Raw genomic sequence first — 19,545 nt, forward strand, 5'->3', positions numbered from 1 at the left:
TCCCTGTGAGTGCATAGGAGGGGAAGCCACAAGGCAGGGCAAATAACTGCTCCAGAAATTCTTATTCTAAACTGAGCCGGCAGAAAGCTGGGTCCCTGGGAGGGTGCATGGGGTCACAAGATGAGGCCAAAGCCAGAGATATGATTCTGAGAATTAGCAATCTGAATACAAGATGAGGCCAGCCACAGGAGAGAAATAAGGTTTTGGAGTGGTTTAAAGGCCTGGAAAAATCCAGCTCCAGCCCCATCTGCAACAAAGGAAATGCAGGGAACCTCTGGGATATCTATGACTTCCTGGTAACATGGACCCTCTATAGTGTCACTGTCGTTTGTGTTAAACCTCTGCTGTTTTTCAGCAAGCTAACGAAACATTCCTAGCTCTAAAGCCCTGAAACAAGAATACACTTGTTTCCGGACAGAAGGGACACTGAGGAAGGAGAACCAATCCAGGGAGAAGAGAGCATGGCAGCTGTCCCAGAGATAAGTACAAAAATTTTGTTCATCCAGCAATTGTTTATTGAAGACCCACTGTCTGACAGGCCTGTGCTGGTTGCTGAGGGGGATACAGAAGCACAGCAAGGCTCTTGCCTTGAGAAACTGTTGATCCCATAGGGTCATACAAGGTAAGCATGTTTGAAGGGTTAAATAAAAAGACAGGGCAGGAAACACAAAAGGCCAAATGGAAGGTCCCAGAGAACAAACTGGGTTCAGAGGCTCACAAAATGTCATGGTGGAAAGGGTCCAGAGCTAGCAGTAGCAGTGACCCCTGAGCTCTGGCCTACTTCAGGCCACAGCCTGACTGATGGGCTTCTTGCAGACCCAGTGAAAGAGGGCCTTACAGCTGTTGTCGTTCCACTTCTTCTGCATGTGAACACAGTCTTCGTCCTGCCCGTCACTGTGCTGCCAATTGTCTGGCTGATTATCATACCAAAACCTGGAAAGAAGAAGGCTTTATTCTGCTAGATGAAAGAAGGGTCCTTTTCCTCCCACTGTGGCATAAGGAGCTGAAGTGACATGGGTCCCTAATTCCCTGGTGGCCCCAGGATGGAAACAAAGCTGGGATCAGAGTCGCCATGAGAGTGGCTCTGCTTAGGTTGTCCTTAGTTATTAAAGATCAAGGGAGAGAAAGGATGTCTGAAGCTGTAGGCCCCCACCCCAGAATTCATATTCAGATTCCTTGTGATGGGGGCAGGAGCTCTTGGGACCAGGCCTATATGGGGTTTCGACAGGCAAAAAACAACAAAATACAGGAAGGTCCTCTCATGGGCTGCCTGCCAACCCCAGGACCTGTCATGCGGAGGAGTCCAGGCAAAGATTACAAATATGCCCATGTGTACAAACACACCATACACATCACATATGCACAAACACCTCACACACAATCATACACACACAATGTACACACTCATCATAAACAATCGTACACACACTATGCATACACATCATGTACACCATACCCACATCACACATGTATCACACACATATCACACACACAACACTAACACTCCCTGGGCAGGTATACGCACACAGGACAGGGAGTCTCTAACCAGGCCTGCCCAAGACAGTGCCTGGGACGATACCAGACAGTGGCTGGACTCACGCTCTGCTGTGAGCAAAATTGAATGGTGTCCCATCAGTCCAGCTCCAAGAGCCCTCATTGCCGCTGTCAGTGAGGCCAATCCAATGATATAAGGTACCTGTGAACTTTGTCAGATATTCCTGTAAAGAAAAGGCAGTGCTGTTTGACCCTGAGTGAGGAGCTGGTTCCCCCAGCCATGTAGAAGAGGAGTCCAAGTCATCCCCTCCTGGTCCCGGGGCATGCAGCCCACTTCTCTGAAGGAACTGAGTCCCTCCCTCTACCTCCCATGGTTTGTCCAGGATCTAGGGCAGCAGCCAGGTCCCCTCAAGGGAAGTTCAGCTTCTCCCATGTTGACTTGACGAGGAGTGTGGCTTTACTGAGACAAAGAGACCTGGCCACAGTTTATTAAAAAGTTTTGTTTTACAACATAGCATGTCCTTTGACAGTCATACAAGAACAGTCTCAGGAGAACCACAGGGATTTGGCCCAATTCTATAAATTGAATTGGTCCAAACCTACTGTGGTCCTTTATCAATAACTCTAGTAAATTCTGATAAGTACCTTTGGCAGATGGGCCACTCAGAGACTATAATGCCTTTGGTGGTCCTCAAACTCCTGTGTGTGTATCTGACCTTGCCAAGAATCTTGTGGGCCCTCCATAGCCATTGGATTGACTGATGTTAAAATCAAGATTGACAACCAGAGAGGAGGCTGAGGGGCTAAACAAGGGGAGGGAAGTGTGTTTCCAACACTTTAAGGGCAGTCATCTTAAATAACTGCTTAAATAACTGGTGCCACTTCCCTTTGCCTTTCCTCACTGCTAACATCTGTGGGCCTCTGGGTGTTGCCCTCATTCACTGAGGACATTGGGGTTTGCTCTCAGTGCTTTTATCTCCAGTACAAGATGCTCATTGGAACTCAATAAATATTTGCTCCCTGACTGATGAGATGACATGGAAGTTTCTGCCACACCTGCTCTAAGAGGGGCAAAGGGAAGCATCAAAGTCCCTTATCCCACATCCACCCCATCAGCACCACCCTAAGCCCAAAGCTCTAACCTGCTCCTCTGCAGAGGTCACCGAGGCCAGATGGGCTCCTTGGGACATACAGGACTGCTCAGCCTCATGCCAAGACTTCTTCACATGAGAAAAGTAATACAAGTTCCTGTTATAGACCTGCCAGCCTTCCAGGATCAGTTGGAGAAGTTCATCTGGAGCAAAGGTTGGGGAAGAGAGAGAAGCAGGGGCTGGCTGTGGATGTCTAAGAGCAGGCCTTCCTGACCTCTCCAGGGACTGACCACTGAGAGTCACAAGCCCATGCAATACTTTTTGCCCAGTGCCTCAGGAGCAAGGCCTGGGAGGCTGCACCCCCTACCCCCAAGCCTACTACCCAATATGCCAGGAAGCTGTATTCTGGAACACCTGGCTCCATCACTCCAGGGATCCTCAGGCAGGTCTTCAGACTCTTGCTTTCTGGCTCTACTACCCTACTTCCCAACTGGCTGCTATCACCTAACAGTCCTCTGCACCTCGATTCCTGCCATTTCCCTGCAGGGAGACTTCACAACCACCCTATGGCGTCACTCAGTTCCTTGACTTCATCTCTGCCCACTTCAGCTGCCCACACCCATGACCATACCTGGGACCTTGTCACCACCTGGTCCGCCTGGCCTCATAATTTCAGCTAGCTCCTCCCTGAGCACAAACCCCAATTCTCTCAGCTCTTTTGTCCCTCCCTGCCATGACACTGTGCTCTTTAACATCATCTGCACCACAGCTGTTTGAAATGGTACCACACAGACTCCCTTATTCATCCACTTATTCTTCTGTTCAACATTCATCATTCAACACTGAACTAGGCACTGTTATACAAAGATCAGTGAGACATGATTCGTGCTCTCAAGGAAGGTGCGGTCTGGTAAGCGAGACAGGTGCGGAGATGCACTGATCGAAAACCATGTGCATGTTACATCAGAGGCAGGAAAGAAGGTATGGCCTGTTCCACCTGGGCTGGATGTGGGGCTCGGGAGGGCACCTTAGGTAAGAGCTCACTTGAGCTGCGTCTTAAAAGACTGAGGCACAGTTTGCCAGGTGGTCGGGGGCAAGAGCAGACGCAAAAACACGAAGGTGTGCATTGATCTGCTCAAGCATTTGGTGTGGGCAGTACCTAAGGGAGAGGAGACAGATCTGGACAGGTTCACCAGCACTAAATCACACATCCTTTGTGAAGGAGTTTGGGATTTTTCCCCTGTGAGCAATGGGAAGCCCGGAAGACCACTGGTTTATTTCTCTCAAGTCAGATCAAGCCTATTCTAATCTAGAAAAACCCTCTCAAGGAAGTTCACCAAAATGTTAGCAGTGGGTTCATATAGAAAATAAAAACATTTTCACAGAAATGCAAGTGGTTACCTTCTCATCTTTCTCTTTTTCAACATTTGCCACATTGTCTGTCATTAATATGTAAGTTTTATTAATATGTAAGCTATAATATGAAATTAATATGTAAATATTGATGATACATGTTTTTTTAATCCCTCCCTCTACCCTGCTATCCCCTTCGCCTTAGTCCCATCTCCCTCCTCCTCAGCTAAGCTCCTGGAATGACTTGTGCACCCTACCTTTTATTCACACCCCACACTGCCCATGGTCTGGCCTCCAGGCCACACACAACTCTCCACTAAAACGTCATCCCATTGACTTACTAACCGGCCAGAGTTGGTGGATGTTTACTGGTTATTTTACTGGATGTTTACTGGCCTCTCTAAGGCATTTGCCAGGACTAACCACTCTCTTCTTGAAATTTTGTCCCTCCTTGGCTTCCCCAACTAAAGCGCTCCTGGTTCTCCTCCTGCCTCTAAGATTGCCTGCTCCAGTGTCCTTCAAAAACACCTCTCTCCCTCCTGGCCACCTGAAGGTTGACTTCCCGGTCCCACCCTCAGCCTCCTCTCAGGAAGCATTTTATCTCATGCACCCCCCTCCCCCCAGCCCTCACTCCCATTGCCACAACCAGAACCAAGATACCCCAGGCTCTCACATCTATGTGTGCAGTCAGGACCTTTCTCCTGCTCTCCAGATAGCCTGCAGGTGACATCGTGAATATCCCTGCAGCATCTCTGACTCAGCATGTCCACATCTCACTGCTCTTCTGCCTGCTTTATCCCATCTCAGCAGGAGATCCATCTAGTCTCCTGCTGCCCTCAACAGACACTGAATTCCCAGAGGATGAAAGCTAAGCGCAGAGGCCTTCCCCATCTAGCTGGTGTCTCTTAGGTATGCCTACCTCTCCAGCACAGTGCTTTTTAAACTACAATTATCAAACGTTAATAGATTATGTCAAAGTGGTTTTTGTTTTTAAGAATAAATTATGAAATATCAAAGTGCATTCATGCAGTAAAAGTTTTGTTTTTTGAAATGTGTGTGTGTGTGTATGACACACATAATTATACTGGGTCACAATGTAAAATGAATTTCATGCTGTGGTTGCGTTTAAAACAATTTGAAAGCCACCATTCTGGCCACTGCCTTCTGTCCTTTCAGCCTGTGCCTCATCAACTGCCCTTTTGGCCCCAGTCCAGTCAGACAAGCTGCTTAACATCTCCTGAACCTCATGGTTTCACATCTCCATTCCTGAGAACCTGCTGCTCTCTCACCCTATTTTCTTGGCAAATACCTACTTGTTTTCCAGGACTCAGTGCAAGGGCCATCTTCTCAGTGAAGCATCTTTTGATTTTTTCTCCCCCATCCCCTCCTTGGAAGACCCCTTCTCTACACCAGAGGACATGGACCAGCAGATTTCTTCTTTCCCTTTTCCTCCCTCCTGCCCCCAGTTCCTAGACCTGCTTCTAACATAACACCTCTTAACTCCTCTCCCCTCCGCCTCTCCACGTGCCTTTTGTGCAAGGCTGCTCTGCCAGCCTGTGAGCTTCCAGGGTGGGCAGCGCACCTTACTCGTCTTTCCTTCTCTGACACATAGTAGGGCCTCAGAAGTTTTTGTCAGATGAGCGCACGAATGCTGGATACTGTGTTAAATGCAGTATATGTGTGAACTCACTTGATTCTCACTGTGAAGCAAATATTACTGTCCCCACTTTGCAGATGAGAAAAGTGACAGCAAGCAATTGGGTCAAAGTCACACCAGTTGTGACAGCAGGAAGTCAGGAATAAGAATGTCTGGCCCCACTAGCACCCACTGTCCTTACATACGACCTCACCATACAGACATGGCTTGTTTCCCAAGTGTCAGCCTGGCCAGGTGATAGCAACTTGAGAGCAAGGTCTCTGCTCCCTGTGCCACGTCCACCACTGTCTGAGCACATCGAGCCTATCTGGATGGATCTGGCCCTTTCCAGCACCTCCACTCTTTCCCAGAGCGATGCCTGGTGAAGCAGGCAAAAGGCCAAAGGGACAGGAGACTCCACCCTCCCAAGAGACCGTAGCTTCCCCAGGCCAACCCCTCCCTCCCACTTACTTTGGGACTTCTGTAGCTGCTTCTGCGTATCAAAGTCTGCACGGAGGGTCTCCAGGCTGCTCTGCTGCTCCTGGACTTTCGCAGTTAGTGTTTTCGTGTTCTCTAAATCCCCTTTTAACCTCTGAACCTCAGCACTGGCCTTCTGCAGACTGCTCTCTAGCATCTGGGTCTTGGATTTTAAGGCTGCAGTATCCTTCATTTCTTGTTTTAGGGTCTGTATCTCTCTGCTGGCATTTTTCAACTGATCGTTTAACACCTGAATATCAGAATTTAAGGCATTGGTGTTTCCCAGCTCTGTTTTTAACCCTTGGATCTTAGCATTTGTTTGTTCCAGGCGACTGTTAGCTCTTTGGGTCTGGGCAGTAGCCGTTTCCAAATCTCTTTTTAACAAGTGAATCTCATCACCAGCCTTTTCCAAATGACCTCTTAATAACTGGATCTCAGCACTAGTGTTGTCTAAACTGCCTCTTATAAGGGTCTGAGTTTGGGAGTTTAAATCATTTGCATTTTGCAGGCTTCCTTTTAGCTTCTGAATCTCAGCATTGGTTCCTTTCAAGCTATTACTTAAAACCTGATTCTGGGCCCTTAAATCATTGATACTCTCCAGATTGCCTCTTAAAACAAGGATCTGAGCATTAACATTCTTTAAACTATTGTTTGCCAGCTGGGCCTTGGTATTTGCCATTTCCAACCCTGCCTTCAACACCTGAATTTCAGTGTTGGTATTTTCTAAGCTTCTGCTCAACATGTTGAGTTCAAAGCTGGTGTTTTCTAAACTGGTTTTTAAGAAACTCTGGGCCTGGGAATTTAAAGCATTTGCCTTTTCCAGATCTCCCTTTTGTCTCTGGATCTCAGCACTGGCCCTCTCCAAGGAACTTTTTAACATCTGGGTCTGGAAACTCAAGGTATTTGCATCCTTTAGAACTCCTTTTACCATTTGGATGTCAGCACTGGTATTTTGCAGATCACTGCCGAGCGTCTGGATCTGAGAACTGACATTGTCCACTCTGCACATCAACATCTGGATCTCCATGGTCCAGGTGCTGGAGTTCTCCACATGGTCTTTAAACATCTGGAGGGTCTCTTGTAACTCTGCCACCCTTTCAAAGTGGCAGGAATCTGGAGGGAGGAGTTGGAGAAGGCAGCCAAAGAGGCCTGTTGCATAGGTAAACGTTAATTATATGAGCCAACCAGAGTGTTCTTAAAATTTCCAAGGGGAATGACTACGACACAGCCCTGAGTACTCCTCAAGCGACCTGCTGCTCACTGCAGCCACCGAGACCCTGAGGATGGGCCACCTGAGAATGTGGGCCAAAAAATGAAATAAATATCCCACATGAACTGAGGGGCAGAAAGAGTGAAATACTTGCCTACTGTAAACTAGCTACCATCCAGAGTCATGCTGATAGACAAATAGATCAATGGAACAGAATAGAGAATCCAGAAATAGACCCACACATATATGAACAATTGATTTCAATGAAGATACAAAGTAATTCATGGAGAAAGGACAATATTTTCAACAAATGGTGCTGAAACAATGGTATGTCCATATGCCAAAACAAAATTTAACTCAAAATTAATCATAGAGCCCCAGGTGTGGCCCAGTGGCTGACCGTTGACCTAGGATGTAGGCGATCAGGATTCGATTCCTGGTCAGGGCACATGCCCAGGTTGTGGGCTTGGGCTTCATCCCCAGTTGGGGGCGTGCAGGAGGCAGCCGATCAATGACTCTCTCATCATTGATGTTTCTCTTTCTCTCCCTCTCCTTTCCTCTCTCTGAAATCAATAAAGTTTTTTTTTTTTTTAATTATAGACCTAAATGTAAAACCCAAAACTATCACATTTCCAGAAGGAAACATAGGAGAGTATCTTTGTGACTTGGCATAGGCAAAGATTTCTCAGATATGAAACCAAAAGCATGACCAGTAAAAGAAAAAATTGATAAATTAGACTTTATCAAAATTCAAATCTTGTTAGGAGAATGAAGCCATGGACTGGGAGAAAATATTTGCAAATCATATGACTAATAAAAGACAAAAAAGAGAGTACACACGATATGATCCCTTTTATATGAAACTCTAGAAAAAGCCAAGCGCTGTATATTACAGCAAGTAGATCAGTGGTCACCTGGGGATGAAGGGTGAGGAGAGGGAGGGTGACAAAGGCCACAAGTAAACTTATGGGGAGGAGGATGAATACGTTCATTATCTTGATTGTGGTGATGGTTTCACATATATCAAAAGTTCTTAGATCGTATGCTTTAAATATGTGTACTTTATTATGTGTCAATTATACTTCAATAAAGCTGTTTTCTAAAACAAAAATCATGCTTTTCTGTGAAGATAGTGACGCTCATTCAAGAGCATGGAAGTGTTAAGGGAGAAGCTCACCCTAGGGTCTGGGCACCCAAATGCCCCAGCTCCCTCCCACCCATCGGCCCCACTATGGTTACTCACTGTCGGTTTCCACAGGTAACTGCCCAGTAGCGTTGTCTCCCAGAAACTTCTGGGAGTAGGCATAGGCCTCCGGTTCAGGTCTTGGTTTCTGTAGAACTGAGACACCCCATTCCTGGGTCAGCACAATCCCTCAGCATTGAACCTGGGGAACAGGCTGCCCCACCCCCGAGTCAGGGTTCCAGAAGGAGGGAGGTGGCACCAAGTACCCCTCTGCTTTTCCCTCATGAGCCTCTGCTTTTGGAGGCTCCCCTTGGTCAGTGACCTCTATGCAGGAAAGAGAGCCAGTGGGATTCAGATTACCGAGGAGCTTACCCACAAAAAAGAGAGCTATGAGAGAGGTGACAATGGTGATGACCATAAGTGCCAGGGTGACCCGAACAAGCTTTGACGTCTTCGGGGCTGCTGGAGCCAGGGCCGAGGAGTCCAGGCCTGCAGGGGAGATACCAATGTCCAGGAGGAGAGTGGGGGCTGGGCAGAGTCAGCTGCTTAGGCTCAGTCTCCTGGCCTGTCTGACCAGGGTGAGAACACCTGCCACGCTTACCACAGAGAAAGGAAACGAAGCCCTTTGAATAGTTCACCAGAGCGCACTGGGGGCCGTGGTGGCAACGCAAAGGCTGGAGAGGATGCACAGGACACAGAATGTGGCCCCGACAAGGAGAGCAGAAGTGTGGTTTGAATGAAAGAAGAGAGAAGGGGCGAGGAGAGGGACAGAGCAGGAACCCTGACCATGGAGTCCCAGGGCCAGTCTTGCTCATGAACCCTGAACAGAGCAAGACTAGCAGGCCTTTGGGGCTGCTGCCTCCTCCACAAACTGACACGGATCAGTCCTGGAGACTCCCTGCCTGGGTCAGAAGGTCCCCTGTCAGTGTCCTAAGAAGGGCTGTGCCTGGGAGTCTGGGGGCTGAGCCCCTGAGACCTCATGGGTCATCCCAGTTCACGGAGACAAGATTCAAAACCAGGTCCCTCTGAATTCAAAGGTCACCCTTTTTCTTGCCAGGTTGCCGTTCTCAAGAAAACGGTCTGGGGAGATTTCATGCCGAGACTGGAGGTGTGCCCCAGGCTCTCTGTCCTAGCCGGACCCACCTTCCGCCCTCACCTATTTGTTCTGGAGGCTGAGACAGCAATGGGCCGAGGGAGCTCTGGCCTGCCCAGGGGGTGCTAAGAAACATGGCTGAGGGCTGGGGGACAAGCAGGCCAGCCCCTGACTGAGGATGGGCTCAGGCCCCAGTTTCCTCACCTTGGGGGTGCAGGGCGACAGCCTGGTTATCTGTGAAGAAGTAGACCATTTCACGGTTCATCTCTGCCTCCTGCATCCGCCAGTGCTGCTCCACGCCTTAGCCCCTGAAGGGTTGTGCTGTGGGCCAGTGGTGGTGGGAGGGAGGCTGAGACACCCTGGGCTTTTATGCTCCTGAGTAGGCCCTGACCACACTTAAGCTCTGCCTCCCCAGCCAGCTGACTGTGCAGAAGCGCCCCAGGCACCCAGGCGCCGGCCTGCCCAGGCCCTCTCCTCTTCCTCTTCCCGTCAGCACCCCTTGCTCCCCCCTCAGGCCCATCACCCCAACATCTGCACTCCAGCATAGCCCCCAGACACTAGCCTCTGCACCAAATCACAAACACTTTCATCAGCAACTTAGGAGGAGGTCAGAGGCTCCTCCTCAGCTTTGCAGAAAAAAATCCTGTGACTCATGGATGACTTAATCCCAGCCCCAGCCCCTGCCCCAGCCCCAGCCCCAGCCCCAGCCCCAGCCCCAGCCCCAGCCCCTGCCCCAGCCCCAGCCGCTCTCTGGGTCTCACTGCCCACTCAGGACCTCACAGCTGGCATAGCAGGTGCAGGTCTGGGTAGATAAAAAATATATTGGTCTCTGTCCCAGTTCATAGAACAGAGCTCCTAAGCTCCATGAAATTTCCTGAGCAATAGGAGTGTGTATTTTTTTAAATATGTTTTTATTAATTTTAGAGAGAGAGAGGAAGGGAGAGGGAGAGAGAGAGAGAAACATCAGTATTGATTGGCTGTCTCCTGCAACCCCTCCCAGCGGGGATCAAGCCCACAACCCAGGCACGTGCCCTGACTGGGAATCAAACTGGCAACCTGTTAGGGCAATGGGAGGATACCCAACCACTGAGCCACACTAGCTGGGCAATAGGAGTGTTTTTTGTTATTCATAACAAACCCCTTTCAACCACACTTGAGTTTATGCTAATGAGGTGACTCAGGGTAGACCCCTAGATGACTTCAGAAGGGGAGCTGGTCCCAGAAAGACCAAACTACCACCTTGGCAATCCCACCCCAACCCTTGACCTCCAGGTAGGAGATGGAGTCTGGAAATCAAGTTATAAAAGCTCACAAACAGTGAAAGAGATTTGAGGGGCTTTCAAGGAATTTCCTGGTAGGTGAACACATCCATGTGCCAGGAGGTTATTGTTCCCAATTTCATGGGGACAGAAGCTCTTGTGCTCTGGACCCTTCCTGACCACACCCTATGTACCTCTTCGTCTGTTCGTATCCTTCATCATAAACTGCAATAGTAACTATAGTGTTTTCCTGAGTTCTGTGAGTCATTCTAGTAAATTATTGAACCCGAGGGGGGCCATGGGAGCCCCCAGATTTGCAGTCAGCTAGGCAGAAGTGTGAGTTTCTTAGAGACGTCATATGCAGTTAGCATCTGAAGTTGGGCGGGCCTTGTGGGACTGAGCCTTTAACCTGTGGCATCTGCACTAACTCCTGGAGTTAGTGTCAAAATTGAATTGTAGGACACTCAGCTGGTATCAGAGAATTGGCTGCTGTCAGAAAACACCACACGACTGGTGTCAGAAATGATGTCAGAAAATACCAAATAGGACCTACCCAGATCCAAGATCTCTCCTCTAGCTGATTGGCTTCGTGAGCCCCTGAGTTGATCAGGTTGGGACAAACTCAAAAGGAACTGATGGACAAGCAAATGTGCTGGTTTTAATGAGAACTTCCAGGAGAAACAAATACTGCTTCAGGGGGTTCCTGCTGCTTGTGGACCTAGACTAAGAAGCCAGGGAAGTGAGGCGTCCCACTGGAGCTGTGTGAGCCTGAGTCTCCATCCCTCTAGGCAGGTAACCAGCTAAACAGAATCAGTATTCCCACTGGCTGGTCAAGGTACCGCTTCCAAAGTCAGTTCTGAGGATACTAGCAGGTTCTCATTCCCATTACATCGGATAATTGCAATCTTATCAAAATTGATCACATTTTCTTTAACTCATAGAAATCTAATTACATATTTTTCCCCCTAGCTCGCCAGCAACCCATTTACAAGATGTCAGTTGCAACCTTGCAAATGGCTTGTTCTACCCATATTGTGTTGCTTTTTCCTACGTTCATTTTCAGTTCCTACATCCTGTTCCCATGGCTTTTCCTCAAATCTTGGAGTCAACCTCCAGTAGGTCCCCTGAGCACTAACTAAGAAGCTGGCAGCCCACTCCCATGGTAAAGCCCTCCTGAAAGTGCCTCCTCCTGAGGTTGGGCTGGGAGAGCAGCTGCGGTCCAGAGCCTGTGTTGTGGATGGCCACGTCAACTCAGCCTGCAACTAGCCGAGTACACACTGATCTGCAGGCTAAGAAAGGGGGTGGTTGTCTACACCCAGTTCATGATGCCATGGCTTTGACTGTGTGTGTGCATGCGCGTGAGCGTGTGTGTAGTACAGAGCCACCATCCATTGACCAGTTACCGCCTGTCCATGAAAGCTGACCTGAGAGGAAAGGAGTAGGAGGAATGTGAGCGCACCCATTGCTGGAGTAGTCAACAGCTCTGCCTGAGACCCCGGAGCATCTGCCAAGCCCCTTTCCCTCCATATGGGAGGGGAGCTGCTGAAGGTATCTCCCGGAGGCCCATAAGAGGCCCCGGGGTGGTGGCAGAAAAGAAAGGACGTGTCTTGGTTTCTATTTCCCCACGCACAGGAAGGGCCCAGGCCTGACCCACTCAGGAGCTACTTCCTCCTAGGACCTGAGAAGCTGAGGGAGCCTCAAAGCAGATCTTTGGGGATCTCTTGTCCAACTGAAAGGGTGGAGTCTGGGCCAGGAGAGAGCATAGTCCTCCAGATGTGGTGGCCTCAGAGGCATGATCAGCAGGACTCCTCTGGCCCCCTCTTCCCTGTCCCCATTCCCCCCAACTCCTGGCTCCCAGCACTTACTTCTCCCATAAGAACAACACCTGCCAACAGGAAAGAAATGCCAGGAGGTCTCTTTGCTCTCTGGCCAGAAAAAAATCAAGTGGTTATTTTATACATTAACATCAGAACCACTCATTGGCCGGGACCTCTTACACATTGGCTTTTCCTGTGCCTACTAAAGGGTATGGGCCATGCTCCTAGAGGTGCAGACCCCAGAAGTTTTTCAGTCATCCACGTAAACCCCTAACAACACAGGGTGGTCAGCTGTCTTCCAGAGAGTGCCTAGATCCAGCTGACAGCTGACAATGTCTCTTCTTCAGGCATCTCTCCTGGGACTTGTCTTGAGGACCACCCTTCTCTCATGCTCAGTCTGCCTGGTAGGGCAAGGTTGAACCCATACCCAATTCCCAGCCCTTGCGGCTCTGTCAACATAACCACTTCCCTGTGAACAGGGTCTCTGGGAAGAGTGGGAAATCTAAGGAGTCTCCCCCTTGGGAGTAAAGCCAGAGAATAGAAGACGGATCAGTGAACATCTGAGAGAAAGATCACCAAGAAAGTCATGACACTGCAGGCCTCGCTCTCCTTCGTTTTGATAAAACCAGGGGTAAGCGCTGCTCTTATTCTGTAGCTTTTCCAGAACTGGGATTTCCTTACTGCATGTTAATTTGGAACCCCTACTGGTTCCTGAGGATACCCCGGGACTTTTTGTCTAGCAAAACAGATGGCTTTTCCGGCACATCCACCAGTACACCCAGGAATAAAACGTGCACACAGAGGGAGGCCTTTACCCAGGCAGATTTTATTCTAATGTTCTTGGAGGTGAACTCTTCAGGTAGTGAGGGCCACACGGGGCGTGGGAAGACAGGACGTGCAGAAGTAAGAGGAGGTGCAGGGCGGTGAGGCAGAGGGGCTGGGCCTCAGAGTTACCGAGTGAAGGGAGGGGAGGGATCAACGGACGCCAGCCCCTGACCTGAACCAGTTGAGCCTGTCCCAGGGAAGAAGGGGTTCAGACCTCAGAGGATGTGGACAAGGAGGAGGATGGGAGCATGGCATGGACAGGATCCCCACGAGCAGAACTCTTCCTAGAGAACACTGCCGTCTAAGCAGGTAACTGGGAATTTAGGGGGTCAACTGGAATAGCGCTGAGTATCAGTATCAGGAGAAGCACTTGCATGTCTGGAGCAGCTTTCCTGGATAAAACTGAGGCTTCTCTGGAGGGCCTTAGTCTTCCAGTGGTTCTCCCTGCCTCTAGTCTTACCTCCCTCAAGTCCTGTCACCATATTGCAGGCAGAATGCTCTTTTCAAAAAATAATTAGTTATACACACATCATTACTAGCTCAGCCAAGAAGAAGCAGCAACACCCCAACAGCAGCGGCACCCAGATCTTGGCAAAAACCCCAGAGTGTTGCCCCACATTATGGGTCCTGATCCATCTAATGAGGCAATTTGAATTTCGAAATTCTCCCTACCCCACCCCCTCCCATTTTAACCCAAGATCTCCTTTCCATTCCAGCTGCTTCTTGGGGTCTCAGAACTTCCAGCCAAGGCAGACAGACTCCAGATGCCTTTGGGACAATTTTGAAGCAAGGAAAATTAAGGTGCAAAATCACCCTGGAGCATGGAGAAGGAAGTGGCACATCCTTGAGTTTGACAAGCACTGGAGCTCTAAGTGCCAGCTTGGAGACCAGTCCTGTCATGGTTCTGATGGAATATAAGGACGTTTACAGATGAAAAGGTACTTATTGTCACAGGAGGCATCATTCCATGACTGAATTGAGGAGGCCTTTATATTGGCACAGTGTTCATTGTTCCCATAATTATTGGGTTCACCTGGAATCCAGAACCTACCAAAAGAAAACACAAAGAAAAACTTATTTCCAATGAAGAAATGAGTAACTTCAACCCCAGCGTTGGTCCTAGGTGATAATGTCACAAGATTTTGCTCCCAGGCCCAAGAAAAGGAAATTGGTGAGCTGTCCACCTCTCAGGCCGCAATCACCCCCAAATTAGGACCGAACCAGCCCACCTCTCTCAAGGCTCTACACAAGCCCACAGTACAACACCTAGAATAGACCAGGCCCCCTGCCGGAGCTGGCTGGACAGCCATGCTGCCAAACGCCAGAGGGTACAGGGAGGCCACAAATTTGTCCCCGATCCCACAACCAATTAGTGGCAGAGCTGAGCTGGATTTTGGTTTAGTGCTCCTGCCACTCGTGGACAGGGAAGAATCAAAACCCTGTAGTCAGAGGGAAATATCACCTCATACTTCTGCCCTGGCCCTGAGCCAAAAAAGTCAGACTGGGAAGGGGGGCTTTGGGGGGCCTTACCTCATACTCCGGACCTTGTCGAATGGAGTGTCATCCACCCAGTGCCAGTCCGCATCACTCCCTGCTTTGGTCAGGCCGATCCAGTAGAAAAGTCCACCTGCTGTCTTGTACAGAAACTCCTGTAGGGAAGACAGGATGAGCAGAGACGCTGCCATCACTCGGAGTTAGAGCACCTGTCTCTCTGGGTGTTTCTCACCTGTCCTCAGTGACAACCTCTGAACCCACAGATACGCCTGCACACTGACTTTTCTCAAGCTTCTTCCTGTCCCTGCTCAGAGCCCAGAGTCCATCTTCCAAATTCTGATTTGTCTTTGCTCTGCAACTAACAGACTCGGGACTCGGGCCTTTCTGCCCCTCAGGAAGCAGATGCTGGAGCACAAGCAAAAAATCAGCTAAACCCTAGAGCAGGGACCCCAGGAGAGTGGCTCAAATAATAATATCTAAGTTTAGTGAGCGCTTAATATGTACAAGGCACTATACATTTATATGCCCTTACTTGGGTATGGTTGTTTTTTGAGACAGGTACTATTACTACTTGTGTTTCATCTGGGACTAGTTAGAGGCAGGGTTGGGACTCTAGACTCTGACCCCAGAGCCCATGCTCTTGCCTGCACTAGCACACCACCCAGATGGAAGGGGTTTGTTCAATTTTCTGTCTCACCAGGTAGAAGACTTCTTGGGTTCTGCAGTGTCATTAATGCTGTTTACAAATATTTCTGTTTTCTGGGCACCCAGAAAGATGGTACCCCCCCTTCCCTGTTTGAAGCTAAGAGTGTTACATCATTTGCTTTGCAAAGGAAATGTGAGTAGAGGAGATGTCTGTTATTTCCAGGAAGAGCCAGCACACAATTTGTCATGCTTCCTTTTGCTGCTTCAGCAACTGTGGAAACATACATGAGATTAAGTCTCCTTTGGCCTAGATCCTTGAGTAACCACAATGAGCAAAACCCCTTGTCAGCCCTTGTTGGAAACATAGTATAAGTGAGAAGTAATCCTTCATTGTTAGGTCACTGATATTTGGGGATTTTTGTCACTGCAGCATAACCTTGCCCATCCTGCCTAATACAGCTACTATTCCACCTCCTTCCTAGAACCTGTAGTAACAGCACTCACCTGTTCACTGTCCGAGGTCACTGAGGTCAGTTGTGAATTCCTGGACGTGCAGTACTGATGGGCACTGTACCAGGTCTTTGGGACACGAGAAAAGTAATAGAAATTGTTCTTGAAGTACTTCCAGCCTTGAGAAACCATCTGTAGAATGTCATCTGGAGAACAAGGGTGAAAGGTGAGCGCTGGTATTCCTGCTTCCTCTGGGTGCTGGCTAGGTGGGGGCACTTGAGTGGGATCCCATAGACAGCAATAAACGGGGCTGGGCTCTGGGGTCCTTGTTTCCTTGTGTAGGGTTTGGGGACACTCTCGCATCCTGAAAGTCTGACTGAGATTAGTGGAGTCTCTGGGCTCAGAGAGCGGAGAGTGAGGGGGGGATGGATCAAGAATCTGGCTCCATGAGAGAAGCAGTTATCCACTGTCCATCACAAGTGGCTGAGACTCTGGGCTCTAGGTAAGAAACTTCGTGGAAAATAGCTAGGTTTGGGCCAGGACAGAGACTCCCTATATTCTGTGCTTTTGTGTGGGAGCCCGAGCTGGTTCCTGGTCCCCTGTCTTTTGAAAAGCTCCTAAGTCTTCCCCAGCCCCCATGCTGAGCCCCCTTGTCTTAGCTCTCCAGCCACACCTGCCCTGCTTCTCTCCCACTTCCCTCCACACGCACCAGCCCAACGGCCTCAGGCCTAAGAACGGCAGGGTCCCACGGGCCACCATCAGCCTGCAATATTCTTTTCTGGGCCACTTACTTTGCTGTTTGAGTAACTTGCTGATATTCTCCAAACTGCTCTGGAGTCCACGGACCTTTACATTTAAAGCACTGGCTTTATCCAAATCTCTTTTTAATTCTGGGATCTGGGTATTTAAATTATAAACTTCCTCCCAGCTTCTCGTTAATGTGTGAATCTGTGCATTGGCTTCCTTCACACCGGTTTCCAGCCTCCGGATCTGAGAACGCACATGATCCAGGCTAACATTCACCATCCGGACCTGAATGCCAGCTGCCTCCACACCTCCTCTATTCCTCTTGATTTCAGAACTCAGGGTGCTGGTGTTGTCCACACGACCTTTCAGCAACTGTGCATTGGTCTTTACATCTGATAGTGTGCCCATAAACCAGGGATCTGGATTTGAGAAAGTCAAGAGGTCAATCAAGGGGATCCCTGGGAATGGGAGTGGGGGTGTCATCAGAGTGATAAAAGGGAAGGAAGAGAAGGGAAAGGAAAGGAAAGGAAAGGGAAGGGAAGGGAAGGGAAGGGAAGGGAAGGGAAGGGAAGGGAAGGGAAGGGAAGGAAAGGAAAGGAAAGGAAAGGAAAGGAAAGGAAAGGAAAGGAAAGGAAAGGAAAGGAAAGGAAAGGAAAGGAAAGGAAAGGAAAGGAAAGGAAAGGAAAGGAAAGGAAAGGAACAGACTCAAGCTTCTCAAGGACCCAACCCAAAGAGCTGTTTGTAATCTATTTATTCAACAAACATGTGATGGCACCTGCCATGTGCCAGGAACTATGGTAGATGCAGGTAATACAAAGATTGATAAATATGGGCTCTCTATTAGAACACCTCACAGACAAACAGAAGCAGGGATTGGAACCCAGTCCTAAAGTTTCTTTGAGTGTTCAGGGCACATTTTGTAAAGGGATGCCCCTCAACCACCCTTTGGCACCCTCCCCACATCCTTTTAGGCCCTATCACTTGATTCCCAGCCCTCTCCTTTCAGAGACTCCTGCAGTGGCCATCAGGGAGGACAGCACCACCTGTCCCACACCTGTCCACTGGCTCTTCCTGACCATAGGAGGAGCCATGCAGACTTCTAACCTGGAAGTGACTTCTCCAGAGAACACAGAAAGGGACAATCATGAAACCATTTGTCTCCTTCCCTTATCCCTTCTACTGTCACACTCTGATCGGGCCACAGGTTTGGTGCCAGAGAGGAGACCAAAAGTAAACCAAGAGGGCTCCAAGCAGAGGAGACTCTGCTCAGAGGCTCCAAATCTGAGATGAAATATGTCCTGAAGCCACGAAGGAAGATGATAGACATCCCCTCCCTCTGCTTTCTGTAGAGCTGGTGGAAGATGAAGGCTCTGCTAGCAGCAGAGGCCAAGGGCCTCAGCAAAGAAGAAAGATAAGTCACACATTCAGTAAGTCACACATCCAATAGTCACACATCCAATAGTCACACATCCTTGACATGATCTTCACAGGAACAGAATGAAGAGAGCACGAAGGGGTCCTGGGGAGGGGAGGAACCTTGGAGATTTGTTGGCTTGTTGGGCAGGTTCTCCATCTAGTCAGCTGGGGCTGAGGATGAAGTTAGGACTCCTTCCCTTGTGGGGTTGGGAAACATCTCGCTCACTGTTGGGGGCATCTCATAAGGCTCTGGATCGAAGGGATACAGAGCTAGAGAGGGAGGAGAAAAATGACATGGGATAAAGAAATAGGTGAACATTTCCTGGGAACAAAAGAGTATATCTTTGAGCACAAGTATGCAAGTGCTTATTCCATTCAGAAAAATCTCCCTGGATTTGGGAAGGAAAGAGTGGCAGCTCATTCTACTGAGGCCAGGGACCCTGTGACTGCACACGGAAAGAGGCAAATGAAAGGAGGCACACGAAAAAGCCACAGGAGGGAGAGACCACTGGAGAACAGGGAGAAAGGTCTGGATGCCGTGGAAGCTGACTGGCCCTGGAGAGGAGCAGGCCCCCATGATGGAGCCAGAGGACTTACAGACAATGGCCTGCAGCAGGATGGACGCGAGCAGGACCAGCGTCAGGATGACCACTGCGGCGCGGACTGTGCAAGGGTTCCTCAGAACAGGCGATGAACCCACCTTGGGCGGAGGCTCTGTTGGAAGAAGAGGGGAACATCTGTTGAAAGACCAGCAAAAGCGGGTTTGGGCACAGAGCACTGAGCAGGTCCTGAGCAGGGACTGGTGCTTACCTCGGGGCCAGAGGGAGATGTTTTGTTTATCGACAGTGAAGTGAGCATCGGGGACCTCGCTCTCTCCAGCCTTCATCCTGCACGCTCACCCCTGCAGCACAGGTGCTTCTGGCTGCCTGGTTCCCCAAGGAGCTTATATCTAGAGGAAAAGGGAAGTGAGTCCCACGAAAGGTCATCATGTAAGTCCCAAATTCCCCATGCCTGACTTGGACACCTCGCCTGGCCTAAGCCACAGTTCCGGGCTTCCCTCAAAGGTCTGAGCTTCCAGGAAGGGCCGTCTGTCTCCTTCTTTGGGGGTCTGTTACATGGACACTAACCATCTTGTGCCCAGACTATCTTCCTTCTTTAATCTCCTCCCCTATCGTCCATCCGCCCCTCCGTTCATCCCACAAATACATACTTACTGCCTTCTAAGTACCAGGCACTGTACTAGGACTGGGCCACAAAGATGAATAAGTAACTCAGCCCTAGCCGATTTGGTCAGAGTTGGCCTGCAGACTGAAGGGTCCCAGATTCGATTCCAGCCAAGGGCACAGACCTTGGTT

General features: G+C 49.4%; 2 protein-coding genes across 2 annotated transcripts; both read right to left on the minus strand.

The window, feature by feature from the left end:
* Positions 1-782: 782 nt before the first annotated feature.
* Positions 783-9,817, minus strand: CLEC4F (C-type lectin domain family 4 member F). The gene is made up of 7 exons (XM_016202524.2): positions 9,742-9,817; positions 8,817-8,933; positions 8,505-8,600; positions 6,046-7,164; positions 2,637-2,788; positions 1,600-1,718; positions 783-933 (listed from the first exon to the last, which is right to left on the minus strand). The coding sequence occupies exons 1-7, from the start codon at positions 9,815-9,817 to the stop codon at positions 783-785; spliced, it is 1,830 nt and encodes a 609-aa protein (XP_016058010.2).
* A 4,517-nt stretch (positions 9,818-14,334) lies between these two features.
* On the minus strand, positions 14,335-19,076 carry CD207 (CD207 molecule). The gene is made up of 6 exons (XM_016202523.2): positions 19,001-19,076; positions 18,788-18,904; positions 16,819-17,193; positions 16,082-16,233; positions 14,969-15,087; positions 14,335-14,485 (listed from the first exon to the last, which is right to left on the minus strand). The coding sequence occupies exons 1-6, from the start codon at positions 19,074-19,076 to the stop codon at positions 14,335-14,337; spliced, it is 990 nt and encodes a 329-aa protein (XP_016058009.2).
* Between the last annotated feature and the right edge of the window lie 469 nt (positions 19,077-19,545).

Source organism: Miniopterus natalensis, chromosome 13, assembly GCF_054644295.1.
Source record: "Miniopterus natalensis isolate mMinNat1 chromosome 13, mMinNat1.hap1, whole genome shotgun sequence".
In the NCBI taxonomy this organism is placed as follows: Eukaryota; Metazoa; Chordata; class Mammalia; order Chiroptera; family Miniopteridae; genus Miniopterus; species Miniopterus natalensis.